Genomic DNA, 18,237 nt, shown 5'->3' with positions numbered 1-18,237 from the left:
TTTCTACTGTAAGTCTGTCAGCAAAACTCTGTCCTGAGGGATGTGGAGATGAATACAGAAACTATGGGAAGATTTCTGTGAAGGAGCATGACAGGAAGTGATGTCATCACGCCTACCAGCTGGTGTGGCTTCACAGCTTTACGGTCAGTCGATGGCTGGCAGGCTTTTTCCTCGTGGTCCTCAGTTTGGCACGCAGGTCACTGTGAAGGTCAAAGCTTGTGGAGACATGGCAGCTTCTGTCCACACCACAGTTTTTTTTTTGTCTTTTGGTCATTAAGTGGTCATTTAAAAGTCACTTAGTGGCGCTGGTATATACGTTGATCTCAGAGGTTGGTCTCGTCCCAGGTTGGGTCGTTCATGTTCTTCAGAACTCTCCTGACAATCCTCTCCAGTTCCTTCCTCGCTCGCTGCTCCTCCTCCAGTGACCTCTTTATCCTCTTGTTGTCCTGGAGGAGGACAAGAGAAAACATAAGCATATAAACATAGAAAGAAAGTCCACTTAGGAAGAATAGAGACTGACCTGTTTGAGTTCCTGCACTTCATCTTTCAGACTGTACACAGTGTCCACCAAGCTCCTGCAGGAACAGAGTATTTTGTGCTGCTGTAACAAACAAACAAAGCCGAAATCATCCGTGACAAAGAACCCACAAATCTCTCACCTCTCCTCCACGACAGTTTGCCCGTTACTCCTGGTTTCCTCCACAATAATTTTCTCCTCCTCTGGGAACAACATCTGGACGTCCTTCCTACTGGAGCCTGAATGAACAACAGTTATTACCACACAATATGTGCACATAACTCATGTTATTTCCAAATTGTAGGGGATACTGGGTGCGGATTTCTTTGCTATTTGTTTACGTACATGCAAAAATGTACTCTACTATTATACGCACACACGAGCACAGACAAGTACTAAGAATGTGGAACACAGAAACATAAGAGGCTTGAACAATAAATGCAGATCTATCGCTAACTAGCAGCTCCGCCAGCCGTTTGCAACACCAATATCTTACGAGAAAATGAGGCCGTCCTGTAACTATGGGCAGTCCAGATACTGTCATAATCCGAGTCCTCTGATTGGTCAGAACATGGCAGGTTGCCAGGTAAACCAGTCACTGTGAGGCTGGTGTCAGCGAGCACATGGTTGTGCATGAGGTCAGTTCCCTGCCAGGCTTTACGGTATCATAAAATAACCAGCAAATAGATGGGATGGAACAAACCAAGTTAAATGTTGTAGGGGGGAGAGAAAGGGAAGGAGTACAAACCATATCGGATAAAGGATATGAGGATGTGGGATGTAATTTATACATAAAATAAAATAACATTTAAGAAATAAATGTAAGGAGAGAAGTGGAAGATGGCATTCAGAAAACAGAGGGGTGGATGGTAAGGTTTAAATGAACAGAATAGAAGAAGAGGACAGCAAAGGGGTCGAGGAATGACATAAAGAAAGAAGAGAAAAACATTGTTAGAACCAGAAGCAGAGAACAAGTGGTTAGACACGTGGTCACTATGCTGCAACAGTGTGTTTAAAGTGTGCTGATGTACAGGTGTGTGTGTGTGTACTCACTGGAGTTGAGAGTCTGTCGTGTCTTGGCACTGGTGCAATAAGCCTCGATCACTTTCAGTATCTGAGCGTCCTCCTCTAGGGCTGCTGTGCCTGATACAGATGGACAAAATGAATGAATAAATACATGTAACTACAAACATTGCATGCACAATAATTCATTTTTACTGTTGTTGTACTCACTCTTCCTGGTAGTGAAGTCCTCTTCTGAAGGTTTCCTTTCTGGTTTCCTCTTAGGAAGTAGCTTCTTCATGTTCTTCGGGCTCTTGCTCATGTCCTTCAAAGACATTTACAGTCAGTTTACTCATCTACACAAACTGAGAAAGTCTCTAAGTCTTTTTTATTGATTTTAACATGAAGCACCTCCTTGCAGCCGAGAGCAGCAGAAGGACGGAGCGGTGGTGCAGGCCGCAGGCAGCTCAGACTCCAAGGTTTAGGGGTACTTGGTGGCTCCAGGGGTCCCCACATGGGACTACTGTTGTGACCCATCCCATAAGAGGAGGGGTGAGGAAGGGTGTGGTAAGCGTTTCCACTGCTGCCTCCTCGAGACTCGGAGTGTCTGGAAGGGGTGCCGGGGTGAGAGGGCAACTACAGAGTGCAGACACAGAGGAAGGCTGTGAGGCAGATGAAGATCAGCTGACGAGCTCATGAAATAACTGTTTAGTAAAGACGGAGTCTTACTGTGTGGCAGATCGACTGAGGCTTATGCAAGTGTGTGTGAGCGCCCGTAGTGTGTGTGTGTTTGGTGAGAAGGTCCAGCCAGTCCTGTAGTTCTTGCTGAGTGTTACACGCTACCTGCATCCGCTCACACTGGCCTCCTGTAGACACACAAACACACTACTTTGTGTTATATTGAGCTGCTAGTTTGCTGTGTTTCCCAGGATCCTGAGAAATATGGTTTTTATTTTGTAAAGAGGAGAAACGGAGAGCTGACCAGATATTTCAAATGCATTCCTCAAATTTTCTCCATCTTCTATTCTGGAGATGAGCATTCCAGATAATGGCATCCTCCCCTGCAAACCCACACTGTGTGTCAGTCAGTGTTTCAGAGAAGGAGCCTTCTACACACGTTTACTGTAAACACACCTGGTAGATGAATCCACTCATTCTCAGGCTGGCAGAGAGAACGAGCAGAGTGTGGGGGAAGAGGACGAGGTAGCGTTCATTTGACTCCTGAAAGACAAGTTACACTCAGACTCTGTGAATGGCTGTTAGTCGGTGGTGCTGTAACTGAGCTGCAGGTTGTGATGAGTACCTGACAGTTCTGTGTGTGAACTGTGGCCTGGGACATGTGGAGGACGGGGCCCAGGGTTTTGATATCATCTCCCTCCCAGTTTCTGATTGGATCATTTAAAATCTGCAGCTCTAGGTCCTTCTTCTTCCTCACCTCCTGACACTGAGCCTGAACACACACACAAACACACATCCATGTCAGCCTACTATTTTACTGTTAATATTATTCCATCAGATGAGCGTGTGTCTTACTGCGAGGTTTTTAAAGGCCGCCATAGAAGCATGGAGGTCCGCTCGGTCGGGGTGTTGGTCCTAAAAGATGTGAAAATATTTAAAACAGTTGTACCCAGCATGAACCAGCAGGCAGTAATAGCATTAATCTCACCTCCATATGTCGGTCCAGCTCTTTCAGCAGTGTTGGGTATCTCTCCAGTCTGGTGAAGGGTTTGCTCAGACTTGTTGTCAGTGTCAAGATCCCAGGACTGGATGCCCCTTTAGACTCCATGTACTCCCCCAACTCCTCACTGCGATGCACAGAGAGCAATGACTGTATGAGTGCAGTCATTTGGCTTTCTGTTTTTGTATTTCTCAGACTCTACCTGTGTTGTGTGAGCACGTTGACAGCAGAGGGGTGACTGGAGCAGTAGGCCACATACATAATCTTCATCTGGGGCATCAGGCTCAGGAAGAACCCCCCAATCCTCTGCTGGTTCTCAGGAAGTCTACACACAATTGAAGCCCATGTATTACACATACAGTACAGTTCTCAGCTTAAGTAATAAATAAACTTTATGCAAAATCAACATGAAGTCGGTTCCTGTGTTTGTTAATCAGCTTTTAAGATTTTCATTACAAATAATCTCCTGACAGCTGCTGCTTTGTGCCAGGAAAATAGGCTGTAACACCTCACTTGACCGCTAGATGTCCCTGTTGCTCTGCACTCTGCAGCTCACTTCTTTGGAGAAGCTGTATTGTTGCTCAAACAGGATGTTTGTCTGTTTGCACAGCATTCATGATAACCTGGTAACAGTGATAAAACATTTCTATGTCTGTTCTACTGTGTATCAGTGGAGCTGTAAAGATTTACACTGACTTTGTGTGCTCCTCCAAGGACTGAACCAGCATCTGCTGAAAAGTGGAGATCTCCTCCAGATTTCCCTGAATGTGACTGATGTCGACACTGTTGAGCCTGTAAGAGAGGAGAGAGCCATACATTCTATGAGGAAAAAATAGCTTCTAAAATGCAAATCTGTTGAACAAAACAAGTGTAAAAATAACTTTACCTGTCTGTGGGGTGAAGTGAGCGAAGGTATGAACCAAGGAGACTCTGCAGCTCCCTGGAATACTCACTCTCTGCTTCCAGGATGTTCTGCAGGACCTGAAAGAGACATCAAAACACACACAAACGTCTCAAACTTTCTGTGTATACTTTTCTTCTTATTTTAAAAGCACAAAATAATAGTATGTAGACTTTGAGGCTTTTAGGGGCTGCAACTAAGACATGTTGTTTTGTTGTCTCTCTACAGGCCAGGAGGCAGTACAAGCCCATGAATGCAGCGTTGCAGACGACACAGTAGGATGCCCGTGCAGGTATCGGCTACAGAAACATTTTAAACTCGCACACAAACAAAGGAAAAGACCTTAAGCAGAAACATCACTTGTACAATCCTCAATCTTCTTTTATAAGAAACACTTCCATCTCTCTGGGAACAGCTTTGACTTCAGGCAGTGTCTGTGCAGGAGAGAGACTCAGGTACCAAACCAAGGACAGACTGTCTAGAGAAACTGTGGCAGCTTGTTGCATTATTAAAACACACACACAGAGAGAGGCCAGCAGGAGCACACCCTGCGGCACAGCTGCCCCAGAAACCACTGGAATGGAAGAAATAACCTACATTACATTTGCTGCATTCTCTCTGAGATGACACATGTAGGGGGTGCCATGCAGGCTCCACAAATGACTACATGCTAACACACAGACAGACACAGCTAGACGGCCGTTAATTAGATGTGTGGATGACAAATAATTGATTGTGACAGTCCAGAGGAGCGAGCACACATGTGACAACACCCATTAGCAGAACTATGTCTGGCAGTAATGGCTGCACCCACAGAGATGGAAAGCAAATGCAGAGGTGAACACAATTATTTTAAGAAGGTTAATAACTGTTATATATACTCACCACATTGTAATAAGTCTTACTGATGATTGTAGTGTCAAAGCCCTTAGGTGGACTTTTCAGTGTCCCCGACTTTGGTTTCTCTGGCGTTTTGTCTAAAAATTCAGAATAAAATGGACAAAAGGACAATTTTAGTGAAATCATGTGGTGCATTTCTGGTACTCTCAGTCCTTTCAAACTCTCTTAAGGTCTTTTTTGAGTTAGCCTCTGCAGCCATTGCAGAAGACTATTATTTTGTATAATGGGCACTGATTTATGTCAGTAAAGCAAAATGACAGGCCCATGGAGCTGCTGTTTTCTCATCTTTACTTTTTCTATAAGTCAGGAAGTTCCTCTTTATACAGCAGGTCTGGAGCTTCCTGTCTTTGTGTGCTCGTGACGTGCTCTTCCTTCTTTCCTGCCTTCCCTCCGAAAAGCAACACAACTAACCAACACAATCAAAAGGCCCATGAGGATGTGGTTCTTACAAACACATTCTGTTTGAGTGCAGAATTGCACATAGTTTGATGTGATAGGATGACAAATGAAATAAATCACAGTCAGATCAACATTCTAAGACAAAAACTAACTGGCATTTTATAAGTATGTAACTAAGAACAAAAAATGAGTGATCCAAGGATAACCTGGAACAGATAAAGAGACCAGGAAGTTATATTTAGGCTGGACAGACGTGCAGGAAGTCCGTGTATCTGTGTGTAATTGGAGTGAAAAAACAAAAATACGCGTTTTTAGACCCTACAGGGACCCTTAATGATGCACCGTTAGAGCTGCACCCACCACTTCCTTTCAGCTCCCGTACGTAGTTACTAGGGAACCACCCAGTCTTGCCGTTCAGCGAGCCTTCCCACCAGCCCCCTTCCTCCTGCCTGCTCACACCGATGATGTCACCCTTGGAGAAGGAGAGTTCGTCCTCATTGGTCTGCTGGAAGGCAAAGCGCGCCTTGACCAGCAGCTGGCTACACCCACTTCCTTCAGACATGTCCTGGAGAACAACAGACGTATTTTACAGTGTATCAGTAACGCCCGTTAGTTGTTACTTGCGTTGTGTTCTTGGCGTTGTCGTGGTAACTCACCAGGCTGCGGTACTGAGGCTGCAGCAGTTTAGAGGAGCGGCTTTGAATGTTCAGAGAGTCAAATGATTTGATCCTCGAGGTGGAGGAATGTGGCACGCAGACGCCGCCGCCTGAAACACCCGAATCCTCAACTGCACAAAAAGAAACATCAGAAATTCAACAACTGCAAAAACAAGGACGTATTTCCTCAAAAAAAAATAAAGACACTGACCTTCAGTGGCTTTGTTAAGGGCGACCAAGCAGTTCAGCACCTTGGAGAAGTTGAGTCCCTGCAGCAGGTCACTGACCTCAAAAGGCTTAAAGGGGAGAAACCAAAATGAAGAATGTGAGCAATATACAGAGGAGCCAAAAGAGTCATAAAAAATATATGAAGCATCACATCAAAAAGGATACAAAGCCATCTTCCTGAAATAGCTGCACATGTGAAATATGGAGTTTATTTGAAGTCTAAAACACAGAGTTTAGTGGGGGTTTACATTCATGCTCTAACTGCAGTCTGAAGCAGGATTACTCAAAGACTGAGCTCCCCCTCCTTGTAATCCCCCCACCACACACACACATAGCCATAATCAAAATGCTGCTGAAGCTCCTAATCTTGTGTACACCATACACACTGACTGACTTCTACATTCCCAAGGCGTGAAGGGTGCAGTTACTAAACTCTAATAATTATTTAGAGTGAAAGGTAGCAGTCTCTCTTCTAAGATTAATTTATATACACAGGCTGATTAATAGTCAGAGCAATGTGGACCCAACGGTTAATGCACACTTTCACCTTTCCAACTGGCACCTGCCCAAAGATACAGTCATCATATTCAGTCCTGCAGTAGAACTGCACCGTCTGCACACATTTATTGTAGCTGTTTCTGTCCCTTCAGTGATCAATAGCGAAATCTGACACTACAGTTTGATCCACATGTAGAATGTCAGCAACAAAAAGCAGGCTTCCAGGACGACCGTATTCCTTACTGATGGAGAGAAGAACAGTTCATTGATCCTGATGTGAAATAAATAGGCAGTCGGACAGAGGACATGTTTCCTATTCACCGCCAGAATTCCAACTACAAAAGCAGTCCACTCTTTACACAGCTACACAATCCAATAGTTAAAATGACTTTTAGATGCAGCCCCTTGGAAATACTGCAGCTGTGGAAGTCAGAGAACACATACTAACAGCTTAGTAAACAAAGCCTGTGATTGGTCAAACAGCTTACCTCAGGGGCGCTTGATTCAATGCTGCAGTGAAGCCTTTTTAAACGCACAAAATCAATACCTAACTCGATTAGGCTTACTTAATAGCTGAATTTCTGATCGATTAATCGTGCAGCTCCCATGGACAGACTTGGTCCACTCTGCCACTTGTCATCCACTCTGTAATCCTCCTCCTCTACGGGACACACAGTCTGGCTCGTCCCCCGCTTGTCCGATGGCTGTCTGGGAGAATTACTACTCTGATGTCAGTCTGCTCGTAATGGAGACCTTGGCTTCCAGCAACATGGCTGACATGCCTCTAATCAACCTGATTGGAAAATCCACTGGCTGCCTGGCGTGCTGCATTACATCAGCCCACTCACTCACTCATTTCATATTGTTGCTCTCTCTTCTTAACATGGATCCAAGATTTTTTTGCCTCATTACAATTACGTCCAATTAAATCCTCGTTAAAGGTTCACTAGCAGGAGTGTGTGTTTTTCCACTAGGATTCCACGGCTAAGGTCAATAGTGTCTCTGCTCGCTTTTCAGGATAAAACCTAGCTTGATCCACTGTTGTGCAAACACAGACATGTGCACACACCCTTATATTGAGGTGTCACACCATGTACACTAAGTGTATGAAATCCCATCTCGGAGCAGGAAATCACCAACTGCCTGGACTGCAGTTATCCTAAATCAGGATCTGCCAAACACCTACTCAACGCTACCGTCAAGTCAAAAAAGAAAACAGCGTGTCCTTGCTTATCACTGCTTCTTGTTTCCATAACTACAAATGAATCACAGTTAGGAATATCTGCAGGTTCAAAGCATTTTCAAACACTGAAACAAACTCTCTCCCTGCCTGCTGTCAGCGTGTTACTAACCATTCTTAAACATCCCCTTGTTTGTAGTAAATATAAACAGACATGTGTGAAATCATCTCAAGCTGTTATTCAGATTTTGTGGTGTGACCTTTGACCCCCTATAAAGTAATGGTTGGTATTTACATGTTTACAAGGCTTAGTAGCGGCTAACAGGATAAAGACGTCACTAATAAACAGTCAGGTTAACAAATACGGTTTTAAATGTGTTTTGCAGCCTGCTTTTAGAGAGTTCCCTTCGATGACGCGTGTTTCTAACCCTGTTATTAATGTGTAAACTCACCTCCACACCGAAAGCCCCGCAGCCTTTAATAAACTCGCTGATGTTCCTTAGACACTCGCCCTCGCTCTTCGGTTCCTGGAAAAACTGCACACAAAAAGTCACCAAACCTGCTCCAAGTTCTATTTCTACATTTAAAATGACAAATGATGTTGTGATGAAGATTTGTCCGCTTGAAATACTCTTTAATTCCAACCACTGCTGCTGCACTTGCCACTTGCTGCTTTCTAGGATCAAGCTAGCTGTTTGCAGGAAGAATAATAAGGCACACTTCCGTTTGAACTTTTCACAATAAAGCTTTAATTGTGAAAATGTGTCAAACATTAACGCGAAACTGTATTTTTTCGTAATATTAAGAGTATTTAATCATGGAAACTCATACTAGTTTTTTACTTTCACATATAGCTATGGCCAACATGTTCCTACAACGTAACATAAGAAGTAAATAGCGTGATTCACAGCCGACGACATGTGTCAGCCTTTTATTTTGAAAGTAGTTTTTCCTCGCTCAGTGCAGTGTAAACAAAGGCTAATAATGGCACAGGTCTACAATCTGCCAGGGAAGTTGGATAAGCCAGAGGAGGATGTGACGTTGACAGGTTCATAGTCCATTGTTTTGTGTGTGTGTGTGTGAGAGAGAGAGAGAGAGAGAGAGACATTCAAATTAGGCCTACTTACTGCCTGGTTAGATAGACCAAAACTCACAAGCAGTACAGTGCCATAGTGTGATATAAAATGTAATGTTTCCTCTGGCCTTTAGCAATGTAAAAACACACATGTTAAGTATTTTAGTAGATATATAGTCTTTCCATGGGTTATAAGATTGAGAACAGATTGCTTCATATTTCATCATAATGTCTCATTTTTAAGGCTATCCTGGAAACACTTTGAATTTCTTTTTGATTTTATTTAACAAAAAGCTGATCTAATAATTGGTTCGTTTTGTCCTGTCTTTTAGTCTTGTATTCTACTTACTTTGTCCACCGTCCCGGGTCTGAGCCGCTCCAGCAGCCTGCACAGCACCGACCCATCCTGCAGAGACGCCTGGAGAAAAGCCTCTGGATCCGAGATGCTTTTCTTGGGGGACTCCAGGACCCCCAGGGTTATGAGCCACGTTACCGTCTGTTCGGCCGAATTCATGTTTGGGTTTCAGCAGTCGCAGGAGGAGCAGCAGCAGGAGCACTCTCCCCGTTACTGTCTGCGTTATCCTACTTGTGGTTTGTCCAAAATGAGACAGCAGACTCAGCCCCGCCTGGTTTGAACATTACAGTCAACGCGCACTGGCTGGATGCTCGGGCTGGTTTCCAAACATTGAAGAATAGAAAGGTGGATGTGGGAAATGAAGCTGTTCCTTCCTTTAACAGCTTCACAATGCCCCGCACCTCTCTCTCTGCCCCCCCTCTCCTTCCCCCCTCTTTCTCCCTCCCCTCTCTCTCTCTCTGCCCCCCCCTCTCCTTCCCCCTCTCTCTCTCTCTCTCTCTCTCTCTAGGCGGCTGTTGGCATCACCTTTGCGTGCTCGTGCGCAGCTATAGCAGTACTGCAACATCAGCAACACAGGTGCTGCACTAAATGACTTCCTTTGACTCTTTTCAAACTAAAGGTCCACTCTATAAATCACGGTTTAATGAATAATAGTGATAGTAGCCTAATTCAATGTCAAGGTTTAGCTATAAAGACAAGCTAATAAAGGTTCAAGGCTCCTTATTTGCCTATCTGTATGTTGAGCTTTCTTTCAGACATCAAGTAATTTTGTGCTTTTAGTTTGAAGGCCACAGTGACTTACTTCCGTTTTAACCTCAGCTGTCTTCCAGGAGTCTGACAGCTGAACCTCACAGGACGTTTCCAGTGATGATAAACAGACCAAAGACTCCAAACTACACTTTTATATATGAGGCACACAGAAATTTAATAAAAACACTTCATCAGTGTTTTGATAGCATAATGAAGCATGTGGCTGATAATCCATGAGGAAAAACTCATCAGTTATTCGACCTGTTATCATCCACTGTGGCCGGCTGGGCTCTGTTGCCCTCTGCTGGACAATTCTGATTATAGGCTATAGTAATAAAAGTTAGAATTGAGTTCTCTCTTCTGCTTCTGTCTGTTCTTTCTATAGGGTGCAGAGCAGATGCCGCCTCCACTAGGTCTTGAGTCCACTTTGGAGAATGATGTCAACACGCTTGCAGCCTCAAGAGGATCCCAGCGCAGGTGAGTATTGATGAAATGTGCGGAACACAAGAGGGTGCTATTCTCATAGAAGATCCAAACATTAATGCCACTTTCCTGTTTTTTTTTAATACATCTGAGAATCTGAGAAATCTCAATCAGGTTCAACTAGATCTCCTGTTAACGAGGAAGCTGCAGGGGGTAGTGCATGACAAAATGTTAAAACCTTTCAAAACTGACTCAGAGAAAGCCATCTGGATGAATGAATGCACTTAATTCAGTCAATAACTTTCAGTCATGCAGAGAGCATCACATTAATTGACTAAGGGGTGATGAGTAGCTTGCTAGAATGGCCCAAATAAACATAAAGTTCAGTAGAATATATATTACAACAATATACAATACAATATATAAAATTGTGATCATTCAGAACTTCAGACACACATCAAACTTTGGGCTGGGCTGTGGGTGTTTGAACATGCATCAACAGGATGTCACACTAAGAATCTAGCAGTGCTCATGCACGTTGTGTCTGTCAAAACTTTGGTCAGCAAAGGTAAAGCAAAACCAGTGAGGTAGAATGTGAAACCAGTGGGCCAGAGAACTTTCCATCAGCAGCAGCCTGCCAGTCGCCACATCAACTTTCCACCCACGCAGGTTAACTTACTGCTGTGCCAATGGACTGGTTACGCAGACCTGTGCTGAAAACCACCTGTCGTGTTTGTTGTGGAGGGGGAAGTGAATATTCTGTGGGCTGTGCCACTTTATGCACAAAGGTGGGTTATGGACTGTGCCACTGCATGTGAGCCACAGGGTGACACATGCAGTGGTTTCATCAGTTGCATCAGTTTTTCTGCTCTTCAACTTCCTTATTCGCTCGTCAGAGCTGTTTCCTCTTTCGCAAACTGATACAAGTTCTCTTCAGCACATAGCTTCGAAGGAGAAGAGCTGTACTTTGCCTGCCAACAAGGACAAAACAACACAAATTTGCACTTTACAAAGTGCTGTGGATGCAATCTGTGATCATTTGATAGACTGGGAATCAAAGTTTATGTGCCGAGTTGTGTGCTGCTTGTGCAAGACTGGTGAGTACAGAGGCAAGGTGCGGAATCATTTACGTACTGATAAAAAAATATGTTGGAACTTAAAAGCTTGATGTGATGTCGGTGTGTCCAACTCTTATGTGCTTCTAGCTCCAATCCATGTCATCAAGTTTTCTCCGTGAGGGAGAGTGAAATGGTGACTGCCACTGTGAGTGTCTTGTGTGTGCGTTTGTGATGTCGGGAGACACCAGCACCCTGTCCTGGAGGAGCATGTCTCCCGCCAGCCAGTCAGACTCCTCGGATATATCTCCCTCAGCGACTGTTGCTAGGGAGAATGTCTTCCCAGTGAAGATCATCAAAGTGTGCTTCCTCAGCAACAGCTCCAACTTGGGGAAGAACTTCAAACTGGTTCGCTGTGAGGAGGGCTGGACTGTCAAGGTATATTCTCATATTTACTCTACTGTATTGGTATATTTAGCAACACCCCAGGGACATTACTGTATAATTATTTCTACCCCAGAACATTATCAACACCGTGCTATCCAGTGGCTGTGTGGGCCCAGGCATCAAACATTGCCTCTCTTATGGCCTGCTACTCAAACACCTCAAGTCCTCAGAGATCCACTGGCTGCACCCAGATATGAGTGTGTCTGATCTCACCCAGCGCTATGAACAGCAGCATCTAGAGGCCGAGTGGAGGTCAGTACCTCTGTGAAAATGTATACCGACTCACAGCATCAATTATATATATTTATATATAACATGTATGTGTTCAGATACGACATAAGGATCAGATACATCCCATCAGAATTCATGGAGAAGTTCAAAGATGACAGAACCACTTTGCTGTACTTTTACCAGCAGGTTAGTCGCAGGTTTATTTTGGTGGTGAATTCACAAGTTTCAGCTGTAATTATTTAAAAGTGTTTCATTCACAGGTGAGAAGTGATTACATGCAGCACTACGCCTCAAAAGTCAGCGATGGCATGGCTCTGCAGCTTGGTTGTCTCGAAATAAGGTAATGCTGAACATCATGGATGCCTGAACTGGAAGGAAAGAGTTGTTTTTAAAACTGTCTGTAATGTTTTGCTTTCAGGAGATTCTACAAAGACATGAATCCAAATGGGCTGGAGAAAAAGTCCAACTTTGAACTGCTGGAGTAAGTCTCCTCCTTCACATTGCCCATTGCACTGGTCACAAAGATTAAAAAATGTCTCCTCTCTAAACGTCTCTATTAGGAAGGATGTGGGCCTGGATCTGTTTTTTCCCAGAGAGCTCATCAACAGCATGAAGGTAGGAAAGCACACATGTTACAGTAGCTCTGCCATGGAGAGCTTTAAATTCACTGTTTCTGTTTTAGCCCAAGCAGTTGCGCCGGCTGATCCAGCAGACCTTTCAAGGCTATTCAACTCTGGACCAGCATCAGTGCATGGTCAAGTTCTTCACCACCCTGGCTCAGTGCTACAGCTACACACAGGAAAGCTTTGCCTGTCGGCTAGTGGTAAGTATTTGGCAGATTGAGGATTGATAAGGTTGTTTGCAGGTTTTTACAACTTTCTTGTCTCTTTGCAGCAGGGTTGGAGTTTAACAATAGATTTGGTCATCAGTCCTGACGGCATCAGTCAACGAAATGAGAATTCAACAGTAAGCTTCAGCTCTTTCACTCCTGGCTTTCTTGATCTCATGTCTGATGTTACAGTTGTTGACTTGTCCGTTCCTTTTTTAACAGTCCACCTGTCTGGCCAAGTTCAGTCAGGTTCGCAGCATCTCCTGCTCTGCAGAGACTGACGGTCAGGCTCTGCTTACTGTGCACATCGAGGGAACCAAACAGGTGACCATTTTGTGGATGATCTAACTTACCCACACATATCCAGGATTTAATCTTATCTTCAACTCTCCAGCCGCTCTCTGTGAACACCTCCTCCCTGGCTGTAGCAGAAAACATGGCTGACTTGATTGATGGCTACTGTCGACTGGAAGGCGGTGCCGAGAGTTCACTTATCGTCCGGGCCAGCAAAGGTGCAGTAACAGCGTGTTAAAAAAAAAAGGCTTCATTCAGATATCGAAGGGTGCTGAAATTCAACTAAACCAAACATCTGATTCTGACAGGGAAAGACCAGAACCTGAAACTTCCTGACATCCCAAAATGGTAAGTGCTGGTTGTTAATGTCAGTGACAGTATTTTAAAAGATAGAGTTGAAAGATTTGTAATAGAAATGTCATTGACTGTGTCTTTCAGTGGAGTTTCCAACAGCTTTAACAGAGGTTTAAGTGAGTCTCATCCAGATTTGGCTTCTTTTTTTGCTTCAGTTTTTTTAATAGTGTAAAAACTGACATGTGAATGTTTTCATCAGGTTCTGATATTTATGCTGAAATTCCTGATGGCACTGCAACCTCTACTGGTGAATAGAAAGGTGCATTCACAGCTTGGTGTTTCCCCAGTGTGTAACACACACTCCTTTATGTCCTCAGAAAAGTACGAAGGGATCTGCAGGCATGACATTGTTGTGGGTAATATCCTGGGCGAGGGATTCTTTGGAGAGGTTCATGATGGCATTTATACAAGCCCCGTGAGTTAACCTACTGTGCAAACTCGGTCTCAAAACCACAGAAAAGGAAGTGACGCGTGTGTGTTTGCAGACGGGGGATAAGATCTGTGTGGCCATCAAAACGTGTAAAGACTGTTCAGCTGATGTGAAAGAAAAGTTCCTCAGTGAAGCCGGTGAGTGTGTCTGCTTTGCATGTTCCATCAGTCTGGCTTGCTGTTGACTTCCTGTTGCCTGTTTGTGGCTTTGTTCGGTGGTTCAGACAGAAACCTGTGGCAACAGATGAGTACAAAGTTTCTAAAAGTGATTCATTATTTTTTAACATAACCGTGAGTTATTATTTTCTTACTTGTCAGACAGAGCAGCCCCAATGTGCTGTTTGAGTGATCAGGTTTAACCTGTCTTTGTGCAGACTTGATGAAAAACCTGGATCATCCCAACATTGTGCGTCTCATTGGAGTCATCGAGGTCGATCCTGTGTGGATTGTAATGGAGCTCTATGAACATGGAGAGGTGTGTTTTTTAATGCAGTTTTAAAAACAGAATATTTGCTTTTCATGATCTGATTGTATGAACATCTGTTTTCCTGGCAGCTGGGGAACTACCTGGTGAAGCAACAGTACAACCTGACCACAGCGACGTTAATCCTTTACTGTGTACAAATCTGCAAAGCTTTGGCTTACCTGGAGGGACTCAACATGGTGCACAGGTAACACACACATGTGTTAGTGACATTTACTATAAACAGACTGCAGTCCTGTTTAAGCTAACAGTTGCTTTGTGCTGTAGAGATATAGCGGTGAGAAATGTGCTGGTGGCGTCTCCTAAATGTGTTAAGCTGGGTGACTTTGGCTTGTCCCGCTACATTGATGAGCAGGAATACTACAAAGGTACATTTGCACAGAAATGTCACAGCAACAGAAATGTGTGCATTTGTCTGAAGGATGTCTCTTTTGTGCACAGCCTCGGTTAGTCGATTACCTATCAAATGGATGGCGCCTGAATCCATCAACTTCCGACGCTTCACCACAGCCAGCGATGTTTGGATGTTTGGTGAGGAAGGAAGAAATACTCGTCCATTTTTTCTTGATGGTTTCTGTGGAATAAATCAGCTTTGTTGAACCAGGTGTGTGCATTTGGGAGATCTTCTCCATGGCTCAGCAGCCATTCTTCTGGCTGGAGAACGGTCAGGTGATCAATCAGCTGGAGTCTGGCGTTCGACTCCACAAACCGCAGCTCTGTCCACCGACCATCTACTCCCTCCTCACGCGCTGCTGGGCCTATGAGCCACATGGCCGACCTTCCTTCAGCCAGCTATTCTGTTTACTCGGGTAAAAAAATGTCACCTGTTAGAATTCAAATGTATTACATACACCAACTCATGTCTGTTTAACAGTGATATCCATAGGATGGAGTTGGAGCAGGAGCAGTGCCCAAGACGAGACAGGTCACGCTCTATCCCATCATTACTTGATCCCAGCCACATGGAGCCTCCACCCAAGGTAAAACACCAACATTTTATTCTGAACTAAAACCAGAATGTGAGGTCAAATGCACATCCTTATTCAGAGATAAAAGGATCGACAACTTGTCATAGCACATTTGAAAATACATTGAGAAGAAGGCTGCTGTACAGTCTCACTTTTTTCTCTGTTATCTCACCAGCCATCAAGAAAACAAGGCGGCACCCTTCGTCGGTCAACAAGCGTGCAGGTGTCAAAACACACAAGCACCATTTTTACAGAAACCACAAACTAAACAAGTCTGTTTGAAAACATTAAATCTTTTTGCATAGGCAGCAGAGTCCATCAGGACGGCATGGGAGAAGGAGACGGTGGAGGACACACTGCAGAGACAACGAAGAGAGATGCTGATGGATGAACAGTGGCTGGAGCAGGAAGAGAGACAGCTGGTATGATCACACTCTTCTGTCGGGTGTGCTTTGAGGTTTGACATGATAAAAAGATAAGAAGATATGTCTATATCAGAAATAATAACACATACTAAAAGTTATACTACAGTAAATTGACGCAGTGTTTGTCCTATGAGTTCATCCTGAGTTGAAGGTGGTGCTCTCTTGACTGTTTTCACTGTTTCTGTGTAGGATCCTGTTGCGCGACTGGATTCAAAAATCAAGGTACAATGACAATTCCTAGGTCTCTGGTGTAATAATCCTGTGTAGTGCATGAGCAATGCACCATTGGAGATTTACTGTCAGACTGTTTCCACATTTATATTGTTATGCAGCCTAATGGAGCTGTAGATCAACAGCTGCACGACCTTAACTTAACTGTTACAACCTAGTTATGTTTTGTTTTTGCAGCCTCCTGAAGAAATGCCAGAAAATGGTGGGTGATTTTAGTCGTCTTGCATAAAGTAGGAGTTTGTTGTGAATAACTGATGTGTCATCTCATGTCACGGTTGTTTCATGTGTGTTTCAGGACCTCCAGAGAAGCCTCCAATGCCACCTGCAGTCGCACAGGTAGGCAATCCTCATCAGTATTTATTTATTTTATTTAGTCAGAAAAAATTTTCAAGTTTTGTTTTTCAGTCTCGTGCCACAGCGGAACTAGACCGGTCAGGTGATCAGGTGTACACCGGTGTCATGGCAATGGTGAGGCAGGTGGTCCAACTGAAGAATGATGTCAACACAATTCCCCCCTCAGAGTATCCCAGTGCTGTGAAGGTGAGTGTCGGTGAAATAAAAACACGAGGGCACCATTCTTGTTATGTTTACTGTCCCCTGCCTTCTCAGTCAGTGGGCATCACTCTGCGTAGCCTCATTCAAAGTGTGGATCAGATCCTGCCGTCTCTACACAGCTCTGTCACAACAGAGGTAGGTTTAAACCATGTGTCCTCATTTTTGTGGGAAATGTGCATAGACCTGCAGCACGCCGTTTTCATGTGATGTCCTCTGTTTCAGATCGAAGGCACAAAGAAACTGCTGAACAAGGATTTGGGGGAGCTGATCAATAAGATGCGACTGGCCCAGCAGAACTCTGTTACATCACTGAAGGAGGAGTGTCAGCGGCAAATGCTGGCGGCTGCTCACACTCTGGCGCTTGACTCCAAAAACCTGCTGGATGCTGTGGACCAGGCTCGAGTCAGAGCTGACCTCGCTAAGCCCAAACCTGACACAGAGGAGAGTGAATGAATGAGGAAGAACTGGAGTTAGCTGGTAATTTAAAGACTCTGAACGTGGAGGGGAGGGTGATGCACCATTTCATTGAAGGATATCTGTTAAAACAACTTTTCAAGCAATGTTTGGATTCAATATTTTTTTATTAATAAACATAATTTTCTGCATTTTTTTCTTGTTTTTGTCTGGAAGCTTCTGCTTGAAGCTTGAGCCTCTTGCAGAGAACTGACCAAAAAAAGAATTTATATGGTGTCACTGGGACAGTTTACCCCAATCCTGGCCTGGAGTGCTGGTTTGTTTTGATGTCTGAATATAAACTAGCAGTGGTGTCCTGCTCATATGAGCCATAATTCTCTCATGTGCAGATTCATCCTGTGAAATGTTGGTCCTTTACATCCTTTACTTTAATTGCAGCCATTTATAGTTTTTGTGACAGGTTTGCAGGCAGCACATTATTAACCGCGAGTGAGGAGGTGGCATGATGGTGCTAAACTACATGGCGCTGCTGAAGAAAAAGCACAAGGCCCTTATCATGAAGAAATACCTCAAAACCAATGGGCAACTTTGAGGCCACGCCCCTGCCTCACCGTAACACTTTTGTGGATGCGTCTATTCCCTATGGTGTCCTGAGTGGACAAGGTGATTTTCAGCTCAATTGGATTAAATATGGGAGGCATGAAAAGTTTTGTAGGAGGGTCACAAATTGCCAAAAATGGCCTCAAAAGCCAAAATGGTGGACTTCCTGTTCTTTTTTGTGATACATATGTGTGCCAATTTTAATGTTGTTGTGTCAAACTGGCCAGAGGAGCTACATGTTAGACCAAAAAATACAGCGATAAATCTGTGTACCGGTACCATATGTAAATTAGGGTAAACACAGGGTAGACACAAACTCTCATCTTCTCTCAGGTGGCAGTTATGGTTTGGAGCTGGAG

At 44.1% G+C, this 18,237-nt stretch overlaps 2 protein-coding genes across 4 annotated transcripts; one reads left to right on the top strand and one right to left on the bottom strand.

Moving 5' to 3' along the window:
• Window positions 1-209: 209 nt before the first annotated feature.
• On the bottom strand, window positions 210-9,760 carry arhgef7b (Rho guanine nucleotide exchange factor (GEF) 7b). Of its 3 annotated transcripts, XM_028400910.1 has the most exons (22): window positions 9,384-9,760; window positions 8,412-8,495; window positions 6,265-6,349; window positions 6,054-6,184; window positions 5,758-5,962; window positions 4,984-5,075; window positions 4,084-4,178; window positions 3,894-3,989; window positions 3,400-3,522; window positions 3,186-3,324; window positions 3,053-3,112; window positions 2,823-2,969; window positions 2,654-2,740; window positions 2,502-2,580; window positions 2,249-2,385; window positions 1,931-2,155; window positions 1,751-1,844; window positions 1,571-1,660; window positions 1,001-1,172; window positions 660-746; window positions 521-575; window positions 210-446 (listed from the first exon to the last, which is right to left on the bottom strand). In XM_028400910.1, exons 1-22 carry the CDS (start codon window positions 9,546-9,548, stop codon window positions 324-326), a joined length of 2,571 nt encoding a protein of 856 aa, XP_028256711.1. In that variant the 5' UTR covers window positions 9,549-9,760; the 3' UTR covers window positions 210-323. The 3 variants fall into 3 exon arrangements, with proteins under 3 accessions (XP_028256711.1, XP_028256709.1, XP_028256708.1); XM_028400908.1 differs by lacking the exon at window positions 1,001-1,172 and having other exon boundaries at window positions 660-756; XM_028400907.1 differs by lacking the exon at window positions 1,001-1,172 and having other exon boundaries at window positions 660-756; window positions 8,412-9,517.
• A 1,679-nt stretch (window positions 9,761-11,439) lies between these two features.
• LOC114432719 (protein-tyrosine kinase 2-beta-like) lies at window positions 11,440-17,469 on the top strand. Its single transcript, XM_028400906.1, has 30 exons — window positions 11,440-11,659; window positions 11,768-12,055; window positions 12,138-12,316; window positions 12,394-12,481; window positions 12,556-12,635; window positions 12,714-12,776; window positions 12,856-12,910; window positions 12,978-13,118; window positions 13,190-13,261; window positions 13,347-13,448; window positions 13,519-13,636; window positions 13,727-13,766; window positions 13,857-13,888; window positions 13,972-14,019; window positions 14,090-14,187; window positions 14,258-14,339; window positions 14,576-14,676; window positions 14,757-14,872; window positions 14,953-15,053; window positions 15,127-15,216; window positions 15,290-15,494; window positions 15,560-15,665; window positions 15,829-15,876; window positions 15,959-16,075; window positions 16,268-16,300; window positions 16,487-16,511; window positions 16,605-16,645; window positions 16,715-16,849; window positions 16,919-16,999; window positions 17,087-17,469. Exons 2-30 carry the CDS (start codon window positions 11,852-11,854, stop codon window positions 17,315-17,317), a joined length of 2,832 nt encoding a protein of 943 aa, XP_028256707.1. The 5' UTR covers window positions 11,440-11,659; window positions 11,768-11,851; the 3' UTR covers window positions 17,318-17,469.
• The last annotated feature ends 768 nt before the right edge of the window (window positions 17,470-18,237 follow it).

The sequence above is a fragment of the Parambassis ranga genome, chromosome 2 (genome assembly GCF_900634625.1).
Source record: "Parambassis ranga chromosome 2, fParRan2.1, whole genome shotgun sequence".
NCBI lineage: Eukaryota > Metazoa > Chordata > Actinopteri > Ambassidae > Parambassis > Parambassis ranga.
This window is presented reverse-complemented; position numbering and strand designations above follow the sequence as displayed.